Genomic DNA, 21,856 nt, shown 5'->3' with positions numbered 1-21,856 from the left:
CCCTGCAGGGCTCCTGGGAGGAGTACAGAAGGCGTGTGGACTCCTGATCTGCCCATCAGACCTAGCACTTTGCACACTGCTGAGTCACACCTAGTGAGGGCAGTGCTCTGCCATCCACCCTCTGCCCTCTGCCCTCTGCCCTCTACCCTCCTTCCTTCTGCACCACCAGGGTAGGGACAGTAAAGATTGGGGAGCAGCCACAGCCACTCTGATACCAGCCATGTGTGCTGGGGGTGACAGTAACTAGGACCTGTGTGTACCCCTAGTGAAGCAGCCAGGCCTGGCTGGGGAAGCAGCACACACAGGCACACATGTGCTCACGCACACACACACACTCACATGCACAAATACATTGCATCTACATGTTGACAATTCAGGGCTGTGTGGCGTATTGATGGACCTCTGGACAGCAGGTGGGGATGGAGCTGGGGCTAGATCACACCCTTGGGCAGTCAGCAGCGTGGTCTCAAAGTATGCACAGGGTACAGGGCAGCCTGAAGCTCAGGCCTATCCCCAGAAGAAGTCTGTCCTGGACGCTCGCAGAGTGGGAGCCACAGGGCAAGGAAGCATGTGGCCCAGCCTGTGGGCAGCTGTCCAGCAGGCCTCCCGGGGCTTCGGGGGCCCAGCTGAGAAGCACCACAAAGAGTACAAGGGTCAGCAAGGGGTTTGGTCATGGAACGAGAAGAGGGGCAGGGACCCAGCCTGGGGAACTCAGGGGAAGCCTCGGCATAGGAGCATGGAGAGGATGCAGCTGAAAGCCACCTGACCCCTTGCCTGGGGCTGGGAGGGGATCTGGGGCCTGGTGGGGAGGAGCCCAGCCTGGCATCTGTCCTCACAGTGGTCACAGGATGGAGAGAGGGGAAGAGACTGGGACAGGTGGACTGCAGGTGACCAGATGGCATGGGAGGCTCAGGGATGCATCTGGACAGAGCAGGCCTGGGGTGGGTGTGAAGGAGTTGGGAGAGCACAGCCAGCTGTTGTGGGATCAGGGCAGCAGCTCCCTTGGGACCCCTGCACTTCAGGGGGCCTCTGTCTGTCCCAGGGCCTCTGCAGTGCCCTCTGGTAACTCTGCTTACTGCTTGCTTGGTCAATACTGTGGGTGGAGGGCAGATGGGAGAGGCTGAGTCAGGGCAGGATGGTGTGAGATGGAGCCACGTGCCCATGCTGTGGCCACTGCAGGGGGAGAGAGGAGGCTGGGGGCTAATGGTCCAGAAAGAAGCTGGAGCTGGGGATGCAGCTGTGGGTGATGATGGAGCCTGCGGGACTCTCAGTCACTGCTCACTGCCCAGTGGCATCTCCCCAGTGGTGCTCAGCAGCCTGGTTAGAAACTAGACATGGCAGGCATTGGGAATGACCCAGGGAGGCTGACCCAGCGTTCTGACAGGACAAAAGTGGAAGGAGGGCCAGAGTAGCTAAGGAGACAGCACAGCCCCCAGGAGAGGAGCCAGAGGCCTGAGCTGGGGGTGGCCTGCTCCACGTCTATTTAACAGGGATTGGGGGCAGGGGAGAGGAGGAGGAGTCTGGGGCCTGGAGGAGCTCTTGGTCTGGCCAGCAGCTGTGGGTGGTCCTGGGTGGTGTCCTCACCAGGACTGCAGGGCACAGGAGGTGCCATGGGTATCACAGGCCAGCTGGGCTCTGATGACACCCCCTGGCTGTGGAAACAAACAGGAGGAGCTTTCTGCAGGAATAACTCCCTTTGCAGCCAGAAGCGCTGGCCTCTGATGCTGGCAGGGTGTGGCCATGAGTCTTTTCTATGTTCTGAGCTGACTCCTCCTCTTGGCCCTGCCCTACAGAGAAGGGACCGATGTCCTCATGAGAAGTAAAGAAGATTAACCTGGAAGTGAGCTGCAGCTTCACGAAACACATCATGTTTCAGGAGCGCTATGGCCTCAAGTAAGGCTGCTTGAGGGGAAGGTGGGGGTCCCATGAGAGAAGGGGAATCCAGAGGGATGGTGGAGTCCCAGGAATAAAGAGGGGTTCCAGGCAGGAGGGAGGGGTCCCAGAGGAGGGGTGACACAGGGGCAGGGGTAGGAAAGGAGCCACCTCATTACAGCCTGAGCAGTACAGGAGGTGGGTCTCAGGTGAGTCTGGGGGCCAGGCTTGAGTATCTGGGGGGACCCCTGCATTTAACAGACCCCTGGACGGGGTGGAGGGGAGTGGGGTTAAAAAGGGCAAAGCCTAGGAAGGGCCAAGACCAGATGGCTTTACTGCTAAATTCAACCAAACCTTTAAAGAGGAATTAATACCACTTCTCTTCAAACTATTCCAAGAAATTGAAACAGAGGCCATTCTCCCAAACTCATTTTATGAGGCCAGTATCACACTGATACCAAAGCCAGACAAAGATACAACAAAAAAAGAAAATTATAAGCCAATATCTTTGATGAACATAGATGCAAAAATCGTCAATAAAATATTAGCAATCAGATTAGAGCAACACATCAAAAAAATTATACACCATGATCAAGAGGGATTTGTCCCAGGGATGCAAGGATGGTTCAACACACATAAGTCAATTAATGTGATACATCACATTGACAAAATCAGGGACGAAAACCATCTCAATAGATGCAGGAAAAGCATTTGACAAAATTCAACATCCCTTCATGATAAAGACTCAGCAAATTAAATATAGAAGGAAAGTATCTAAAAAAGATGAAAACCACATATGACAAACCTACCACAAATATCATCCTGAATGGGGAAAAGCTGAAAGCTTTCCTCTTAAGAACAGGAACAAGACAAGGATGCCCACTCTTACCACTCCTATTTAACATAGTACTGGAAGTACCTGCTAGACCAATCAGGCAAGAGAAAGAAATAAAGGTGAAGTCAAATTGTCCCTGTATGCAGATAACATGATCCTACATAGAGAGAAACCAAAAGGCTCTACCAAAAAACCTCTTAGAGTTGATAAATCATTTCGGTAAAGTTGCAAGATACAAAGTCAATGTGCAAAAATCAGTAACATCTTTATACTCTAACAACAAACTAGCAGAAAAAAAAAATCAAGAAAGCTAGCCCATTTACAATAGTCACCAAAACCAAACCGAACCAAAACAAAACAAAACAAAAGCCTAGTAATCAATTTAACCAATCAGGTGAAAGATCTCTACAATGATAACTACAAATAACTGTTGAAAAAAATTAAAGAGGACACAAAAAGATGGAAATAGATTCCATGCTCTTGGATTGGAAAAATTAACATTGTGAAACTTTCCATACTACCGAAAGTCATCTAAAGATTCAACACAATCCCCATCAAAATACCAAGGATATTCTTCACAAGAAATAGAAAAAACAATTGTAATGTTCATGTGGAACAAGAAAAGACCCCGAATAGCCAAAGCAATCCCAAGCAAAAATAAATAAATAAATAAAGCTGGAGGCATAACACCACCTGACTTCAAATTATGCTACAAAGCTACAGTAACCAAAACAGCATGGTACTGGCATAAAAACAGACATGGACCACTGGCACAGAACAGAGAACCCTGAAATCAACCCACATTCTTACAGCCAACTGACTTTAACAAAGGCAAAAGAATATGCATTGGGTAAAAGACTACCTCTTCAATAAATGGTGGTGGAAAAATTGAACATCCATATGTAAAAGAATGAAACTAGACCTGTACCTCTTGCCATATACCCAAATCAATTCAAAATGGATTAAAAACTATAAGACTTGAAGCTATAAAACCCCTAAAAGAAAACATACGGGAAACACTACAGGAAGTAGGACTGGGCAAAGACTTTACAAATATGACTCCAAAAGCACAGGAAACAAAAGAAAAAATAAACACATGGGATTATCTCAAACTAAAAAGGCTTCTGCACAGCAAAGGAAACAATTAACAGAGTGAAAAGACAACCTACAATGAGAGAAAATATTTGCAAACTATGCATCTGAGAAGGATTAATATCCAGAATATACCAGGAACTCAAACAACTTAAAAGTAAAAAAAAAAAAAAAGAAAAATTAAAAAATGGGTGAAGGAGCTGAATAGGCATTTCTGAAAGGAAGACATACAAATGGCCAACAGACACATGAAAAAATGCTCAACATCACTCAGCATCAGGGAAATACAAATTAAAACCACATCAAGATATCATCTCACCCCAGTTAGACTATTCAGTATCAAAAAGACAGACAATAACACATGCTGACAAGCATGCGGAGAAAGGGGAACCCTCCTACACTGCTGGTGGGACTGTAAATTGGTGCAGCCTTTACGGAAAGCAGTATGGAGGTTCCTCAAACAACCGTAGACAGAACTGCCACACAATCCAGCAATTCCACTGGTGGGAAGTATACGGAAGGAATGGAAATCATGATGTTGAAGGGATATCTGCACTCCCATGTTTATTTTTTATTTATTTATTTATTTATTTATTTATTTTTTTGTCTTTTTGTCTTTTTCCGTGTCCGGCAACGGATCGCAACCCTCAGTGTTGCCCCCGTACCGGACCAGGGACCGGCAACGGGATCGCAACCCTCGGTGTTGCTCCCGCGCCTCACTCAGCCAGTGAGCGGGAACCGGTCTGTATGTGGGATCCGAACCCTCGGGCGGGAGCGCCGCCGCGCTTCCCAAGCGGCGCACTATCCAGTGCGCCACCGGGCCGGCCCCTGCACTCCCATGTTTATCGCAGCTCTATTTACAACAGCTGAGAGTTGGAACCAACCTCTATGTCCATGATCAAATGACTGCAGAAGGAAAACGTGATATATTTACACAGTGGAATACTACTCGCCATAAGAAAGAATGAAATCTTGCCATTCACAGCAACATGGATGAACTTAGAGAAAAATACATTAAGTGAAATAAGCCAGGCACAGAAAGAGAAATACTACACGTCCTCAATGATAGAACAATCACAATAATATGTTGAGCTTTCAAAAGGAGAGATCAGAGGTTACCAGAAGTGGGAAAGGGTGGGGGGGAGAAAAAGGGTAAGGAAAGAATTGATCAAGGGCCACAAAAACTGATAACACTGTATAATATTAAATATACTAATTATTCTGATTTGAGTATCACATATTGCACACAGGTATTGATATGCAACTCTATACCCCACAGACATGGACAATCAACAGTGTTTCGATTTTTAAAAATTATAAAAATAAAATAAAATAAAAGTAAACTTTCAGCAGGGTAGAAAAAAACTGCACTTTTACTTGCTTCATTTCAGTGAATAAAACTTAAGTTTGAATTAGGAATGCTGTAACATTGTTTTTGACATAGTTTTGTACAGATGTTTCTGGTTTTCAATGAGTTTTCTTATGTGCACTTAAATAAAAATTTCAGAAATGTAAAAAAAGAAAATAAATAAAAATATAGGAAATATGTTGAGCAAGAGTCAGCATTTACAATAAACAGAAGGATTAGAAACCTAAACTCATGACATAAAAGAAAAACAATCTGAAAAGTGCTATGAAATACATATATCTGAAACTATTAAAAACACAAATAACTACATCCATAAAAAAGAATAATAGACGGGCTGGCCCGGTGGCGCACTGGATAGTGCGCCGCTTGGGAAGCGCAGCGGCGCTCCCGCCCGAGGGTTCGGATCCCACATACAGACCGGTTCCCGCTCACTGGCTGAGCGAGGCGCGGGGGCAACACCGAGGGTTGCGATCCCATTGCCGGTCCCGGTCCGGTACGGGGGCGACACTGAGGGTTGCGATCCGTTGCCGGACACGGAAAAAAGACAAAAAGACAAAAAAAAAAAGAATAATAGACTATAAAAAACAGATTGAACAATATTTATAGACAATAGTCAATATGAAACATACAGTCACTAAAATTAAAAATTCAAAGGAGCAGTTACACAGAGGAGTAGATATAGCTGCAGAGAGAATATCTGAACAGGGGAACTGATCAGAGGCAATTAACTGAGTGCAACATAGAAAAAAGCTTTCAATATGAAAAAGCCCTTTTGAGACATAAAGAATGGAATGAATAGAATATGTCTGATATGAAATTTAGAAAAGAATACAGAGATAATGGGTAAATTTTAATATACGGAAATAACAATTATCAAGAAGTGATTAAAGAATGAATTTTATGTTGAATAATCACAGTCCAAAGCATGATAAATAAAAATATAAATAAATTCTAACCTAGCCACATGATAGTAAAACCTCAGAACACAATGGCAAAGAGAAAATCAGAGAAAAAAGATTTATGAATAATTCAATTGACCACAAACTTTTCAACAACAATAAAAACTAAGAATAAGAAAATGATGGAAAACACATACTAAATGCTAATAGGAAGTCTCTGTCAGCCTGGAACTCTATACCCAGCTATGTGAACAAACGAGTGAGTGAATGGATGAAATTGTCTCCAAATGAAGACCCGACAAACTCCAGCCTGCGGCCCCAGGTCGGTGGTCCTGGAAGATCAGCACGCAGCATTCTGGCGGCTCTGGAAGGGGAAGCTCCTCCCCACAGCCCTGGTCACTCTCCAGACTTGGAGGGTGAGAACCACGTCCTGGGCAGGAGACAAGAGAGGTTCTGCCCTCCCTGATCTAGTCCAAGGCTGAAATCCAGCCACATGGCCCAGGCTCAGGATGGATAGAACAGAAGGAATGAGGGACAAGTAGACCAATGGTCTGGGCTGCAGGGAAATAGTTCACAGAAGACCTGGGACCGGGCGGTGGGGGGCAGTACTCTCCAGAGGGCAGGTGGTGGGCAAAGGCAGGGATGGGCAGGGGGGTTCAGAGGCGGGAGGGGAGGCCCCTGTCAGGAGTCTGGGGGAGGAGAGTTGGGCCAACAGTCGACACTCCCTTGGGATAAACAGCAGAGTAGGGCTGAGAAAACTGTTTTGGAGTTTGTCCCCAACCCCATAACCAGGCAGGATGTTGAACAAGGACAGGCACCAAGCAGGGAGGCCAGGAAAGAACATGGCTGCACAGCCATGGAAGGGGGCGGGAGGGTGTCTGATGGTTTTGAGTGACAATCAGCATGGCCTCAGGGAGCTGCGAGCCTGGGGAGCCATGGCAGGTTCTTGAGCAGGGGTGGTCCCAAGTGTGAGGTGTGCTGGGCTGGGCAGAGTGTTACTGGAGGGAGAGCAGCAGTGGCTGCAGGATGACAGGGATCAGGTCCCTCCTCCTCCTCCTCCACCGTCTCACTGTCCTAAGGCCACATCCAGCCCTCCGCCTGTTCCCCCTGGGCTGCCCCACCAGCCAGTCTGCCACAGCCTTAGGTTTGCCTGTGCGGCTCCAGCCCAGCCCAAACTCTGCCTTCAGCAATTACCCAGCTGAAGGGGTGGCCAGCCCCTGAACAACACTGGTGGTCAGTGCCATGACATCACTCTGTCCTGGAGCCGAGGCAGGTGCCGGGCCCTCTCCTAGAAACATGAGCGCCGTGTGCAGCTCCTGCCTTGGTCACAGCAGGACACGGCTGCTCCAGAGTCCCTGAGGTGACACCTGCACACCTTGCTGCAGATTCAGTCCATAACTGGAATATATTTGACTTGCGTGTCAATTGACATTTTTCTTCAAAGAATCTAAAGGTAATGAGGTGATCTGCCCGTTTATACGGCTGTTTGTCCTTGCAGCCTGGGCTCAGCATTTTAAGAAGCTAGAACAATTTTTTGTCGTGGTTGCACAACATTGTAAATGTACTAAAAAGCACTGACTTGTACACTTTGAATGGGTGAATTGTATGGTGTATGACAGGACCGCCCAGAGTGGCCATGGCAAGGTGGCAGGTTAGTGGGGATCTCGGTCCCTCCTTCACCCCAGGCTGTGGGCGGAGGCCCCGCCTGAAACCGGCCCAACACTCAGGCCCAGGAAGTGCTGGGGATGCCACCACAGAGGTGCCCCCACGTTTCTGCCAGGTGCACGTGTCACTCTCTGGAACCAGGAAAAGTAAAACTGAATATTGTCACTTCACCAAGCAAACCTTTGAGCGCTCCTGGGCTGGATGAGGCAGGTGGAGATGACCCGAACATGGGACGGAGCTCACCAGGGCAGGGTAAGTGGACTCCGCTGGGCCAAGTCACTGGAAAGGCCAGTACACAGCAAGCGCTCAGTGTTCATTTGCTGGCTGATGACCTGAGTCATTCTGGCCGTGTACACGGGCTGCCAGGTGCCCTGGGAGCCAGTCAGGGTGGCAACCCCCTAGGGCAGCCCAAGTCAGCACAGCAAATGGCCAGGAATGACCAACACTTCCAGTCCCTGCTCCCCACCCACCCCTGCCCCACACACCTCAGCAGAAGGCTCAACCCATTCGTTCATTCCCCTCATTAGGGGCCAAGGCAAAGAGGGCCAATCCCACCCATCGAGGGTTTCGCCTAGAGAAAAGCTGTCTTGGTCATCTCCAGCCAGCATGGCCTGGCCCAGGAGCCACCAAGGCTGACTCCTGATCCAGCCACAAGCTAAACCTGCAGCGCACATGGGGACCCCTGGTCAGATCACACAGCAGCCTGTGCCCAGGAGATCCTGGCTCTTGGGCCCTCGAACTACATGACCTGGGGCAAGAATGTAGCCCCCACTCCCCTCCTCTGACTTGTCCCTGACACCCACACATACAGCCAGGCCAGTTGCTGGGTGCACAGTACCAGGTGGGGGAGGTCTAGCTATATCCTGCCCTCTTCAGCCTCCGTGTCGGGGCCCTGCATGTGCACCCCTGTTGCACGTACAGGCACATGTGCCCGTTTGCGACAGTGAGCCAGAGGAGAAGACAGACCGGCTGGGGGAGTTGCAATCAGGATTGTTAGAGCAGCTTCCACTCCACATCCAATGGAATGGGGGCCAGGCACCCCAAGACACCATGCAGATGACACCCAGAATCAGCCACAGAGCACGGATCACTAACTGCAGCAAAGGGCAGTCAGAACGCCAGCACCACACACCCCTTCTCCCTCTGCCTGCTGGGACAGCCTGCACCCCAGCCGCTCTCCCTTCCTGGGAAGGACACGGGAGGCTGCACTTCTGGCTGGGCTCTGCCACTGCCTAGTGCCCTCATTCTCGGCCAGTCCCTTCTCCCCAGGATGGCAGCAGCAAAGGAGCAAGAAGATGGGCCCGACTCAGGAGGGCAGGAGTGGGAGCCCCATCTGCACAGCTGCCCAGAAGTCCTGCTGTGCCCCAGACCTCCAGGCAGTGTGGGGAGTCTGGCAGTAGGGGTGAGGACAGGGCAGGGCCACCCACCATCGTCTTCAGGCTGTGGGGAAGGAGTGTGGCCCCCACTCGCTTGGGCACAGTCCACTCAGGAGGCTGTGAAGCCATCGCCCTTCACCAGACAGCCCAGCTTTCCAGGAAAGAAGGGTCCCGCAGGCCCTGACTTAGAGCTTGTGGCCGTCACTTCTCTAAACACTCGGGCCTGTGGGGAAGGAGCCCTACTGTCTCAGTCTCCCAGACAGGAAGCTGAGGCTCAGGTATGTGTCCAGGACACCCAGCTGCTCAGAGGCTGAGGTGGGTTCCAGACTCAGGTCCCTTTCCTGCCAAGTTGAGCTGGCCCTGCCCCCTGGGCCATGGCCCGCTCCCAGTAGCCTGAGCCATCAGGCAAGAGAGGCTGCAGGGGCTGCCTCTGCGTTCACAGTGTGGCACCCCATAGGGGTCACGAGGACCTGCAGGAGCTCCACAAGATGGGATGGCTGGCAGGTGGGCTGCTGTGTACCTGCCCACATCCCCCAGGGCAGGCTGGCTGAGGGCTTGCTGTCTGTCTGCTCTAGGGTGGGAGCACCCTGAGCAAGTTCACAGGCTGAGGAGGGCAGGACCCTCCTATGGGAGAGGCAACCACCGCCACGGGCATCAGGGGAGACGGGGGCTGGGGGGAACTCTTCCCTGTCACCGATGGTGGGGTCAGAGATAACCATAGCACAGGCTGCCACTTGGCCAGAGTGCAGGCAGCAGGGGCAGGGCCGCCCGAAGCCCATGCTCTTGGCCTCTGTGCTGGAAGTGCAGGCCTAGCCAAGTGGGGTCTCCAGGGAAGGGGAAGCACCAGGTAGGGTGGGGCTCAAGCAGAAGGTGCAAGTTTTGATGTCCCCTTGAAGAAAGGGCAGAAGGATCCTCACTAGGGTGAGAGGCTGACCCCAGCCCTGGTAGGGACCAGGAGGCTCACTGTACACATGGGTTTTCTGCCTGTGGTCTCAGACACAAAGACAGAGTCATAGGCCATGGGGGACAATGGTCAGGATCGGCAGGAGCAGCTTGAGAGACTTGAGGGAAGATGGGCAGGGTGGGGGCACTGAGGCTGGGCAGGACATGTGGCCAAGAACAGGATGCTGGCACTTCAGGGCAAAGCACCACTCGGCACAGAGTGCCAATGCCAGACGGTCGTGCTCTGAAAAGCAGGAGACAGGAGCCCTGCAAGGTGCCCAGAACAGGAGCAAAAGGGGGCAGGAGTGGGGGCAGAGGTGAGGGGTGAGCTGGGGCAGGGCGCCAGGGGCAGCTCTCAGAGGTCTGAGGACTCCTGAGGGAGGCAGCCCCATCCCCCACAAAGCTCTGAGGTGTCCTGGTCAGGTATTTGGTGGCTGGACCCAGCTGGAGAGAGCTGGGCCAGCCCACGCCAAAGCCTGCTGCCCAGGGCGATGTTGGCTCATGTTGGCTCCAAGCCAGACACTCCTCAGCACACCCAGAGCCAGCTTCTCAGCTCCACTCTGAGCCCCCGGCTGGAGAAGCTGGAACATTGGGCCAGTCTGGCCACCGAGAGAAGGTTCTGAAGCAAGGCCTCGTGGTGGGGTGGAGGGAAAGGTACCCAGCTGGCACCCAGAGTCCTGGGGCCATGCTCTACCAGGAACCAGGGATGTGCCCTCAGTGGGAACGGAAGAAACACCAAGAGCTTTCAAAGCTTCCAAATAATGCAATGACACAGTATTTCCCCCCAACATTTGGAGGGAGTGGTCAGTGGTAAGACAGAATGGATGGTTCATCCATTGGGCACTCAGGCAGGTGCTGTCCTGGGCATGGGGCTCAGCGCGGATGAGGAGACACAGCCCTACAGGCAGCACACACTCCAGGGGTCCCACCTTCTACCTGGGGCAACCTGCACTGGGCCCTCAGCTCTCCAGAGCCTCAGTGTCCCCTTCCATAAAATGGGACACACCAGCCTGTCCTGCTGCTCTCAGAGATGAAGTGAAGGAGACAAGCCTGCTCCATTGCTGGAGAAGATGACTCCTCTCATGCCCGGGGCCCCCTCCTCTCCTTGGGCCCCATCCACAACTCCCCTCTTCTCCAGAGCTTTCCCCACACCCCACCAATACCCATGGCCCTCCCCTGATGGCCTGCTCCATCTATGGGTGCTGGGAGTGAGGCCAGACCAGTGGCTCAGATACAAGGGCAGCCCTGTACCTCTAGCCACTTGCCCCGGAGCCCTGCAGGGATGAGGTAACCAGAGGGACAGGACAGGCTGCAGGGATGTAGGTACCGCCCTGCCCCATCAGATAGGAGGCACCAGGCACAGCCGTACAGATACTGTTCACTGGTCTAAGAGCAACAGGCCCTGATCTGACCCTGCAGGCCTCACCCATGCCCCACTCAGAGCCTCATGGGATCCACCCCCACCCCCAGCCTATAGCTCAGCCCTGCCAGGGCCTGGGGCAGAGGGACAGGGGTGGAAACAAACCTTTGCTAAGTGCCTACTGTGTGCAGACACCAGAATAGGCATTTGAATCACATTATCTTTTTTTTAATGTTCACAATTCTTGGAGGTTATTAGAGAAAACTGATTTCAAGAATAAGCGTGGCTACATATGTCAGCATACTGTTTCTTATCTCCTTCTAGAAATCACATGACAGCAACAAGGAGAACCTCCCCCCACCCCCAAAAGTAGACAAACAAAAAGTTAAAAAACCCAAACTTCTTATTTAGAGAAAATAGGAAAAGAATAAAATCAACAGGCCCTGAAGCAGAGGTGCAGCCTGCTACCAAGAGCATGAGCAGCACAAGTAACGAGAGCAGGTAGCAGGCAGAGTCCCTGCAGCTGAGGGTTGCTTGCGGTGGCAGGCACACAGCACAGCAGCTGTGGGTCTCAGAAAGTACCTGCAGAAGCACACTCCCTGAGCCAGATGGGCGGACCTGGAACTCAGAAGCCTTCCTTTGCTGCACCTCTAGCAACAGACTGCGTAAGGAGAGCTGGCATTAGAAGCCTTCTGTGAAGCCAATTGGCCCAAGTAGCAGAGGAGTTGGACCTCGCGCAGAATTTCCCCCACAGTCCCATCTGCAGAAAGCAGCCTGCTTCTGTGGCAGGACTGGAGAAGAGGAGGGCCTCTGGAAAGCTACTCAGCCCTATGTCCCCAGCCCCCACCTCTCTGAGAAGGGGGCTGGGGGAACTCTTACAAAGAGCTGATCCAGAAAGAAACAATTAATTCCAAAATGACCAATAAACCCCAAACAACCAAAACAATCTTGAAAAAGAACAAAGTTGGAAGTCACTCACTTTCTGATTGCAAAACTTGTTACAAAGCTATGGTAATCAAAACAGTATGGTAGTGGCAGAAAGACAGACATGCAGACCCATGAAATAGAATATAGAGCCCCGAAATAAACCCTTGTGGATACGAATGATCAAGTGATCTTCAACCAGGGTGCCAAGACAATTCAATGTAGAGAGGATCATCATTTTAACAAATGATGCTGGAAAAACTGGATAGCCACATGCAAAAGAATGAAGTTGGATCCCTACCTTAAACCATATACAAAAATTAACACAAAATGTATCAAAGACCTAAATGTAAAAGGTAAAATTAGAAAATTCTTAAAACATAAGAGAAAAGCTTCATGACATTGAAGTTGGCAATGACTTCTTAGCTATGACACCAAAAATACAGACAACAGAAAAAATAGAACATGGGATGTTATCCAAATTAAAAGCTTTTGTGCATCAAAATACATTATCAACAGAATGAAAAGGAAATTCTAGAAATGGGAGAAAATATTTGCAAATCATATATCAGTTAAGGGATCAATATCCAGAATATATAAAAAACTCAACAACAAAAAAATCCTATTTAAAAAGTATCACAAATGATAGAAACAAGAGTGAACAGAATGAGCTAAAAAGAAAGAAATTAAATCATTTACAAAGGAAAGAAAACCAGGCAGTCCTCAGATTTCTTCATAGCAGTATTAAAAGTCAGAAGACAATGGAGTGATATCTACAAGATGATAAGAGAATGAATGCCTTGACCAAGGATTCCATCAACACTCAAGCTGCCCTGCAAGCCCTAAAGCCATGGTTTTGAACATTCTTCACTCAGAGGCCCCGTTCCCATCAGCCATTCTGAGAAAACACCTCAAGATAAACCTCAGCTCATCAAAAGCTGATGGAGTAGATGCCATCAAAAGGGCTTTCAGTGAGCATTGAATATATTTACCTGTAGCTGTAAGACAGAAACCATTGTGGGCATCCCAACTATGGAACAATGATTCAACCAACCCAAACTGGGAGGGAAATGAGAAAAGAAGGCGAGAGAGAGAATAATTAGCTGTCACCTCATCAGTAAGAACTGCAATCAAAGGATATAATTTAAAGCCAACATTTCCATAATAGAAATACAACTAGATTTCAGGGTATAAAGGCAAACATTGAGAAAGTTACTACTGTTGACCAAAAATGGGTGATGGGAGGTAGAAAGCAAAACACATTAATTTTATAATTACTCACAGAAGGTATATTAGTTTCCTATTGCTGCCATAAAAAAATGCTCACAAATTCTGTGGCTTAAAACACACAAATTTGCTCTATCACAGTTTCCATAGGTTACAAGTCCAGTTGGGCTGTGCTCCTTCCTGAGACTCTGGGAAAATAACTCTGGTTGCAGGAAGAGTCCAGGTCCCTGTGGCTGTAGGACTGAGGACTGGTGTCCTTGCTGGTGGTGGCAGGGGAAGGGAGTGGGGGCACCCTTATCTCCTAGACTTGCTACACTCCTTGCACTGGGACCTCTCTGATGTGCCCTCCACTGCAGTCTGTCACTTCTTGCTAGAGAAAGCTGTCTGCTATTCAAGACTTAGGTAACTACATTGAGCCTACCCAGGTAATCCAGGATAATCAATCTACCTTAAGGTCTGTAACCTTAATCACATCTGCAAAGTCCCTCTCTGCCATGGAACATGCAGGGATGTGGGGAGAAACATTTTTCTGCCTATCATGGGAGGTACTTAATACATGATCCCTATTGATGTACAGTGCTACAAGCATTATATGACATTATATGTGATGTTATTACAATATCTCATAGAGACAAAAGTATAGACTCTCCTCAATATCACAAGAACAATAAAAACAAACAAACAAAAAAGGAAAACAGACCAGAAAATAAAAGACTTAAAAAAATACAAACCTACACACAAAACCTAACAAAACTAAGATTAAATATATATGGCCTACCAATAAATGTAAGGTAGTTTACTTACCTAGAGGAAGAAAAAGAAAAAAAAAAAAAGATTCTCAGGTTGAATCACAAAGCAAAATCCAACTTTACGTGGCATATGAGAGACACACTTAAAGTAATTCAGAAGGGTTAAAAATAAAAGAATGGGCAAAGGTTTGCTAAGCAAATACAAACTCAAGAAAGCACTGGTCATGATCTTACAGTCAGAAAAGGTAGAAATGAGACAAAGAAGGGCACTTTGATACTAATGGGTGCACCTCAGAATAAAAATATAATAGTTATAAATAGCTATGCACCAAATAATATAGCAACTGACATTCACAAAAGCCACCAGGAGAAATGGACAGAAATGTATTAGTGGTGGAGACTAATTCACTCCTCTCAGTCCACAACAGAGCAAGAGGACAAAACCAAGTAAAGATTATACATGACCTAAATACAACAGTTAAGGTGGTAAAATTCATTGACATACACATCAAACCTCTGTAAACCCAAAATAGAAACTCAGTCTTCTTTTCAAGCCCACTGGAATAGTGATGAAACTGACTCCATATTAGGGCCACAAGAAACCTCCTTGAAACCCTAAAGTTCAAAAGAGAAAAGCCAGTATTCTCTCACCAAAATGCAACTAAGACTAGAATAATAACAAAATCAAGAAATCAAAAGACCCTCCATATAGGAATTTTAAAAACTTGCTCTAAACAACTCTGGGGCCAAAAAGAATACACAAACCAAAACTGCAGAACATCTACACAGCAATGATAAGGAAAATCTGTTCCATCAGAACTTTAGCATCAGCCCTTAAATATGAAAGATTTTTTTGAGAAGAAAGTGAACAAATGAAGCAGGCACACACATCAAACATTTAGGAAAAAGGTGACAAGATAAATGAGCCAAAAAAAATGGGATTATTAATTATTAGCAAAAAGTAATGAATTGAAAAGTAGACAAATAGGACAATTAATTAAATAAAAATATCCAAAAGCTAAATCTTTGAAGAAAAATTAAAATCACAAAATGGAAACTATTAGCTATCCCAACCAAGAAAAAAGGGGAGCAAATGACAAGTAAATGACCACAGAAACTGAGGAAATTAAAAGATTCTTGAGACTATTTTACTCGAGCCTCCATAAACAGACTTGACAAACTGAATGAAATTGATGATTTTCTAGAAAAAATATAATTTACAAAACAGATCCCAGAAAAGAAATATTTAAATAGAACAATTTCCATAGGAGAAATAAAGAAAAATAACATTAAAAACTTTCCTCCTCAAGACAAATAAAAAAGCTCCAGGCTATAACAGTTACTCAGAGGAATTTTACCCACCCTTTACAGACCAGGAAATTCAATGCTATTTAACTATTCCAAAAAATGGCATAAGAAATATGACTTCTACATTATTTTTATGAAGCAAGCATAACATTGTTATCAAAACCCAAAACTGTACACACAAAAACAAAAATTACAGGCTAACTTTACTTATGAACAGAAGTATGTAAACAATAAATTAAATATTAGCAAAAAGTATCCAGCATCAACTTAAAAGAATGATCTATCAGACCAAGTACATTCAAGGAATTCAAGAACGTTTCACTACTAGCAACTCCATTAGTATAATTCAGCATATTTATATAAGAAAGAAATCATATGATCATTCCATAGATGATTTTTTACAAAGCAACTGACAAAATTCAACAATTTTTGATTTTTTTAAAAAGGAAAACACTCAATAAAATTGAAAAAACAGGTTCTTCCTTACACATACCTGTCTCAATCCAAAGCCACATTCTGCTTAATGGAGTAACACCCGAGAGATTCCTAATAGATGCCTACTATAACCACTAATATTTACCATTATGCTGAAGGATCTAGCCCACAAAATTGGACAAGAGAAAGGAACTAGAATATAAAATTAGAAAAGATTAGAAAATCACTATTTGCAGTTTATATAACTGGATACCTGGAAAACCCAAGATAATCAACTAAAAAGTGATAAGAGAATTCAGTAAGGTAGCATGGGAAAAAATTAATATATGGGAATCAAGAATATTCACACACACATACACACATATAAAAATATTGAAGAAAATGTAATAGAAGAAAAGATTCCTTACAATAACAATAAAGAAATACTGAGAATAAAGAAAACTTGATTCAAATTATATTACAAAACTATAGTAATCAAAACAGCATGGGATTGGCATGAAAACAGACTCACAGACTAATGGAACAGAATAGAGAGCCCAGAAATAAGTCTACACATTTACAGTCAAATGATTTTAGACAAATTTACCAAGAACTCACAATGGGAAAAGGACAGAATCTTAAGAGTGTTGGGAAAACTGCTTCTCCACACAAAGAATAATAAAATTAGACACTTATCTCATACAATATATAAAAATCAACTCAAAATGGATTAAATATTTAAACATAGACCTGAAACCGTAAAACTAGTAGAAGAAAAACTATGGGAAAATCTCTACAACATGGGTCTGGGCAGTGATTTTATGAATATGACACCAAAATCACAGACAGCAAAAGCAAAAATAAACAAATGGCATTGCATCAAACTAAATAGTTTCTGCACAGCAAAGGAAACAATCAACAGAGTACATAGACCACCTATGGACTGGGAGAAAACATATGTAAAGCACATATCTTATGAGCGGCTAATATCCAAAATATACAAGAAACTCAGCAACTGGATATCCATGTGTAGAAGAATGAAAGTGACCCATACATCTCGCCATATACCAAAATCAACTCAAAATGGATTAAAGACTTAAATATAAGACCCGAAACTATAAAACACCTAAAAAAAAAAAAAAAAAAAAAAAAATCGGGGAAACAGTGCAGGATGTAGGACCATGCAAAGACTTTATGAATAAGACCTTAAAAGCACAGGCAATAAAAGAAAAAATAAACAAATGGATTTACATCAAACGAAAAGCTCTGCACAGCAAAAGAAACAATTAACAGAGCAAAAATACAACCTACAGAATGGGAGAAAATATTTGCAAACTATGCATCAACAAGGGATTAATATCCAGAATATACAAGGAACTCAAACAATTTAACAGCAAAAAACCAAACATATGAAAATGTTCAACATCACTAAGTATCAGGGAAATGCAAATTAAAATCACATTGAGATATCCTCTAACCCTAGTTACACTGCCTATTGTCAAAAACACAGAGAATAACAAATGCTGGTAAGGATGCAGAGAAAGGGGAACTTTCCTGCACAGTTGGTGGGACTGTAAATTGGTGCAGCTGTTATGGAAAACAGTATGGAGGTTCCTCAAACAACTACAGATGGAACTGCCATACGATCCAGCTCTCCCACTGCTGGACCCAAAGGAATGGAAATCATATGTCGAAGGGACACCTGCACTTCCTTGTTTATTGCAGCTCTATTTACAGTAGCCAAAATATGGAACCAACCTAAATTTCCATAAACGGACAACTGGATAAGGAGAATGTGGTACGTATACACAATGGAATACTACTCATCCATAAAAAAGAATGAAATTCTGCCATTCACAGCAACATGGATGAGTTTGGAGAAAATTATGTTAAGTGAAATAAGCCAGGCACAGAAAGAGAAATACCTCATGTCTTCACTCCTAACTGGGAGCTAAGAAAATAAATAAATAAAAAAGCAAGCAAGCAAGAAACAACAATCACAATAATACACTGAACTTTCAAAAAGAGAGACCAGAACTGTGGTTACTAGAGATGGGGGGCAGGATTGGCAAGAAATTGGTTAAGGGTCACAAAGAATGACCACGTTTTGTAATGATGAATACTAATTATCCTGATTTCATCATTACATATTGTACACAGATATTGATATGCAACTATGTACCCCACAAATATGTATAATCAATAACTTTTCAATAAAATATATATTACATATATACAAGGAATTCAAACAACTTAATACAAGGAAACAAACAACCTGATTAAAAATGGGCAAAAGACCTGAATAAACATTTCTCCAAAGACAGACAAATAGCCAACAAATAGACAGAAAAAATGCTCAACATAACTAATCGTCAAAGAAATGTAAATGAAAACTACAATAAGATACCACCTCGCACCTGTCAGAATGGTTATTATCAAAAAGGATGAACGGCCACCCTCCAGGAACCTCCCAAAGCTCCTCTGAACCCTGTCCTTGTAGTTTTTACAGAGGCTTCACTACACAGACACAATTGATTACAACACTGGCCACTGTTGATGAACTCAACCTTCAGCCCCTCTCCCTTCACCAGAGAAAAGGCATTGTGCCCCTGATGCAAATGTCCACCAGGTGACCATGGTGCCCAGGCCCTGGGCCACAGCTGGACATTCAGAGACGGGTGGCTCCCCCACAGGGGGGCTGCAGGTGGAGAGGTGTGGAGTGACTGCTGAGGATGCTGTGGGCATCTTGGGTTGGGACCTCAAGTTTCTTACCTAAGAACTGGGAATATTCACCCTCCCCACCTGTCTCAAGGCACCAAGTGGGAAAGGGCAAGGGTGCTCCGAGTACAGAACACAGACCCAAACGTAAGAATTAACACTGAACTACTGAAGGTCACACCCCTGGACAAGACAGCACAGGCCACACGTTCTTCACCTCCTGTCGTCCTTTCTCCCCGTTACTCTTTCCTCACCCATTGCTCCATTCACAGATCCAGCAAATATTTAGTTGCCAGGCAGTGCTGCGCATTATGGCAGAAAACAGATGAGTCCGAGAGGAGGTCTACCTGCAGAGCACTAACAAGTCCGTTACTATTGACAGAGCACAAAATCAGAGTTTAAAAAACATGATGAATTACAGCTGGGCTGAGCCACACAGGTCAAAATCCACATGTAGCAATACAGTCAGAACAAATCCAGTAGGCACAGATATGCCTGTGTGCATTAAAAAAGAAAGCCTAAGCCTTAGTGAACTGTTCATATAGCCCAAACACTATTCAGAGCAATAAAATGCCCAGCAACCTCAGAAGCAAAATGTAGGTCTAGGGCTGAATGGACAGTGCCTTAGAACTTGAAGGTTAAGGGACTCAGGGCAAGTGTGCCTTTCTGTGCCTGTGTTTCTTCATCTATTGAAGGAAATGGTTAATGGACCTCTGTGGTCAGCACCCAAGGACGTGTTCACTCGGTGAACTCGCAAACAAGTTAACCAAGAAATGTCAAGGATTGCAAACAGTCCTTGACAACACTTGAAGTCGTGAGAACGCTTTCTTGGGATGTTCCCAGGAGGCGCATTATAGATAACCAAGTGCCTCAGAAGGGAGGTAGCGGCCTTCTGCTCTTGAGAAAAGTATAACAGAATTTATGCATTAATGCTTATCTCACATGCACAAGCTTGCTAAATGTAATAAAAGCTGTCACAGCGGCTGGGTCGGTGCTACTTGCCTGAGAGAGCAGTAGCCCCCTGCTCTTCACCTGCATCTCGTCTGCTGTGTCTTCCTTCGCGTCTCCGATCATTTTAATCAACAATCTATGAAATGGGAACAGTAACAGGCCCTCTTACTGGGGTTACTGTGAGGATTAACTGAGTTAGTGAATACAGCTCTCAGAACAGAGCCTGGCCCACGGCGTGCTGTGCCAAGTGCACTAGCATGATTGGTGTCATCATCTGCAGAACACCCACCCATCCTTTCTGGCCAAACCTGCCATGCTGCCTGGCCCAGCTCAAATCCCACATCCTGGGAAGGCCTCCCTTCCTCAGGTCCCTGTGGCACGCATCTAAGCCTTGCTGCTAATGGCTCATATGCCCATGGTCAAGGATTGTGTGTCTTTTCTCCCCACCTGGAAGGCAAGTCCCCTACTCCCTAGTGCAGGCTTCCCTGTGTCTTGAACTTCCACACCTGCACCTCTCACCGTGATCTCCTCGCTGGCATGTACATCCAGTTTATTCATTTATCAAAACCTGCTGGGTGCCCACCAGGCTCTAGACACTAGGCTGGGTCCTTGAGACATAATGGTGACCACGACAGAGATGCCTATGCCACAGAGGCTCCCAAGTGTGTGTGGGAGACAAATACAGGAGTACAAGGGAATTCCAAGCAGAAGGCCCAGCATCAACACACACGCAGGTGAGAAAAGCCATGGCACATGCAGGAAACAAGGACTTCTGCATTACTGGGGCACGTGAAGCAAGGTCTGGAAGATGTGGCAAGAGCTGGATCCTGGCCTTCACCCTGCAGGCAGCAGGGAGTAGTGGAAGGGACTTATGGATGCCTGCCTACCCATGAGCCGGTAAGCCCCAAACTGAGTCCCTGAAGAGGGCCAGACACAGAAGAGCACCGAGGGCAGATTGTCTGGACAAAGTCAGGGCAGCACAGGCTGCTGAATGTATGCAGAGCCAGGCTGGTGGAGAAGAGGGGTGGTGACCCAGCTAAAAGCCTAACCTCCTCCTCCAGGAAACCTTGGATTTGCCGGTCTCCACAGCCATCTGCAATCATGAGGTGGTTCTGACCTACTCCACCCTGTGACCAGACTTTGCTGCACCATATTTCTACTGAGGATCTACAATGTATGAAGTTGAACCACATGAAAACGCCATTTTCATGGGCCAAAGCACTCTAATGCTGACCAACATCTGTATCTTTCAACCTAATACTGTGTCCACACGGGGGTGTGCGAGTAATAATCCCAGTCTCTGCCTCACAGACTGTAAAGACAGAATGGAAAACCAGCAGGTAAGTGGCAATGACAAAACAGGAAGCACTGGGAAGGAAACGAGAGGAACCTGAGACAGGAAATACTGGGAGAGAGCGGTCAGGAAGCTGAGCGAGTGACAGCGAGCTGAGACCTGCCAGAGGATCACCAGCTGCCACCCAGGCCAGGAGCTAAGAGAAGGGCAGGCAAGCCTGCAGACCAGGAAGGAAGGGGCGCCAACTGTGGCTGCGATGGCGCCTGGCACGAGAAGGGGGCGAAGGAGCGGGGGCCATGCCCATCCAGTCCAGCAGCCTGGCCCACAGAACTTTCCGCCATGACCGCGAAGTTCCGTGCCCGCGCCGTCCAACACAGCAGCCACCGGCCACGCGCGGCCACTGAGAGCTCGAGATGCGTCTACCAGGACCGAGGAACGGAGAGCTTCATCTGAAGGTCGATTTCAGTAGCCACAGCTGGTAGTGACCAGCGTAGTAGACACCGCAGATAGAGCTTCAGGACGGGGAGGACTGAGACGCGAGTCCAGGAACAAGAGGGGGCCCCTGGAGGGTCTCCGCGGGGGCGGCACAGACCAGGCTCTCCTGGAAGTTCCTGGGGGGGGCTTCCCCGGTCCCCAGTACCCAGGAGGCGGCTTTGCACGACTTTGACCACGGGAGGAAAAGGCGGAGGGGAGCGCCCAAAGTCTGGGTCCCCAGCACCGGGGTGGCGGGGGACGGTCCCGGCACCCCGCGAGAGGGCGCTGGGGAGCTCCCCGGGTCAGCGCGGTCCTCCAGGCGCGGGAACCGGGGCGCACGGGCCAGCACCCGCCCCGGGACCTGGAGCACTCCGGGCACCCCCCGAG

General features: G+C 47.1%; 1 protein-coding gene across 1 annotated transcript in view; it reads right to left on the bottom strand.

The window, feature by feature from the left end:
- LOC103599696 (actin-82-like) overlaps nt 1-21,336 on the bottom strand; it is a 76,390-nt gene extending 55,054 nt beyond the window's left edge. Inside the window, exon 1 of the mRNA XM_008583841.1 lies at nt 21,242-21,336. Coding sequence (XP_008582063.1) covers nt 21,242-21,336 — 95 coding nt within the window. The remainder of the gene's footprint in view (nt 1-21,241) is intronic.
- Nucleotides 21,337-21,856: the final 520 nt, after the last annotated feature.

This window comes from Galeopterus variegatus, unplaced genomic scaffold (assembly GCF_000696425.1).
Source record: "Galeopterus variegatus unplaced genomic scaffold, G_variegatus-3.0.2 Scaffold3060, whole genome shotgun sequence".
Classification (NCBI taxonomy): Eukaryota; Metazoa; Chordata; class Mammalia; order Dermoptera; family Cynocephalidae; genus Galeopterus; species Galeopterus variegatus.
This window is presented reverse-complemented; position numbering and strand designations above follow the sequence as displayed.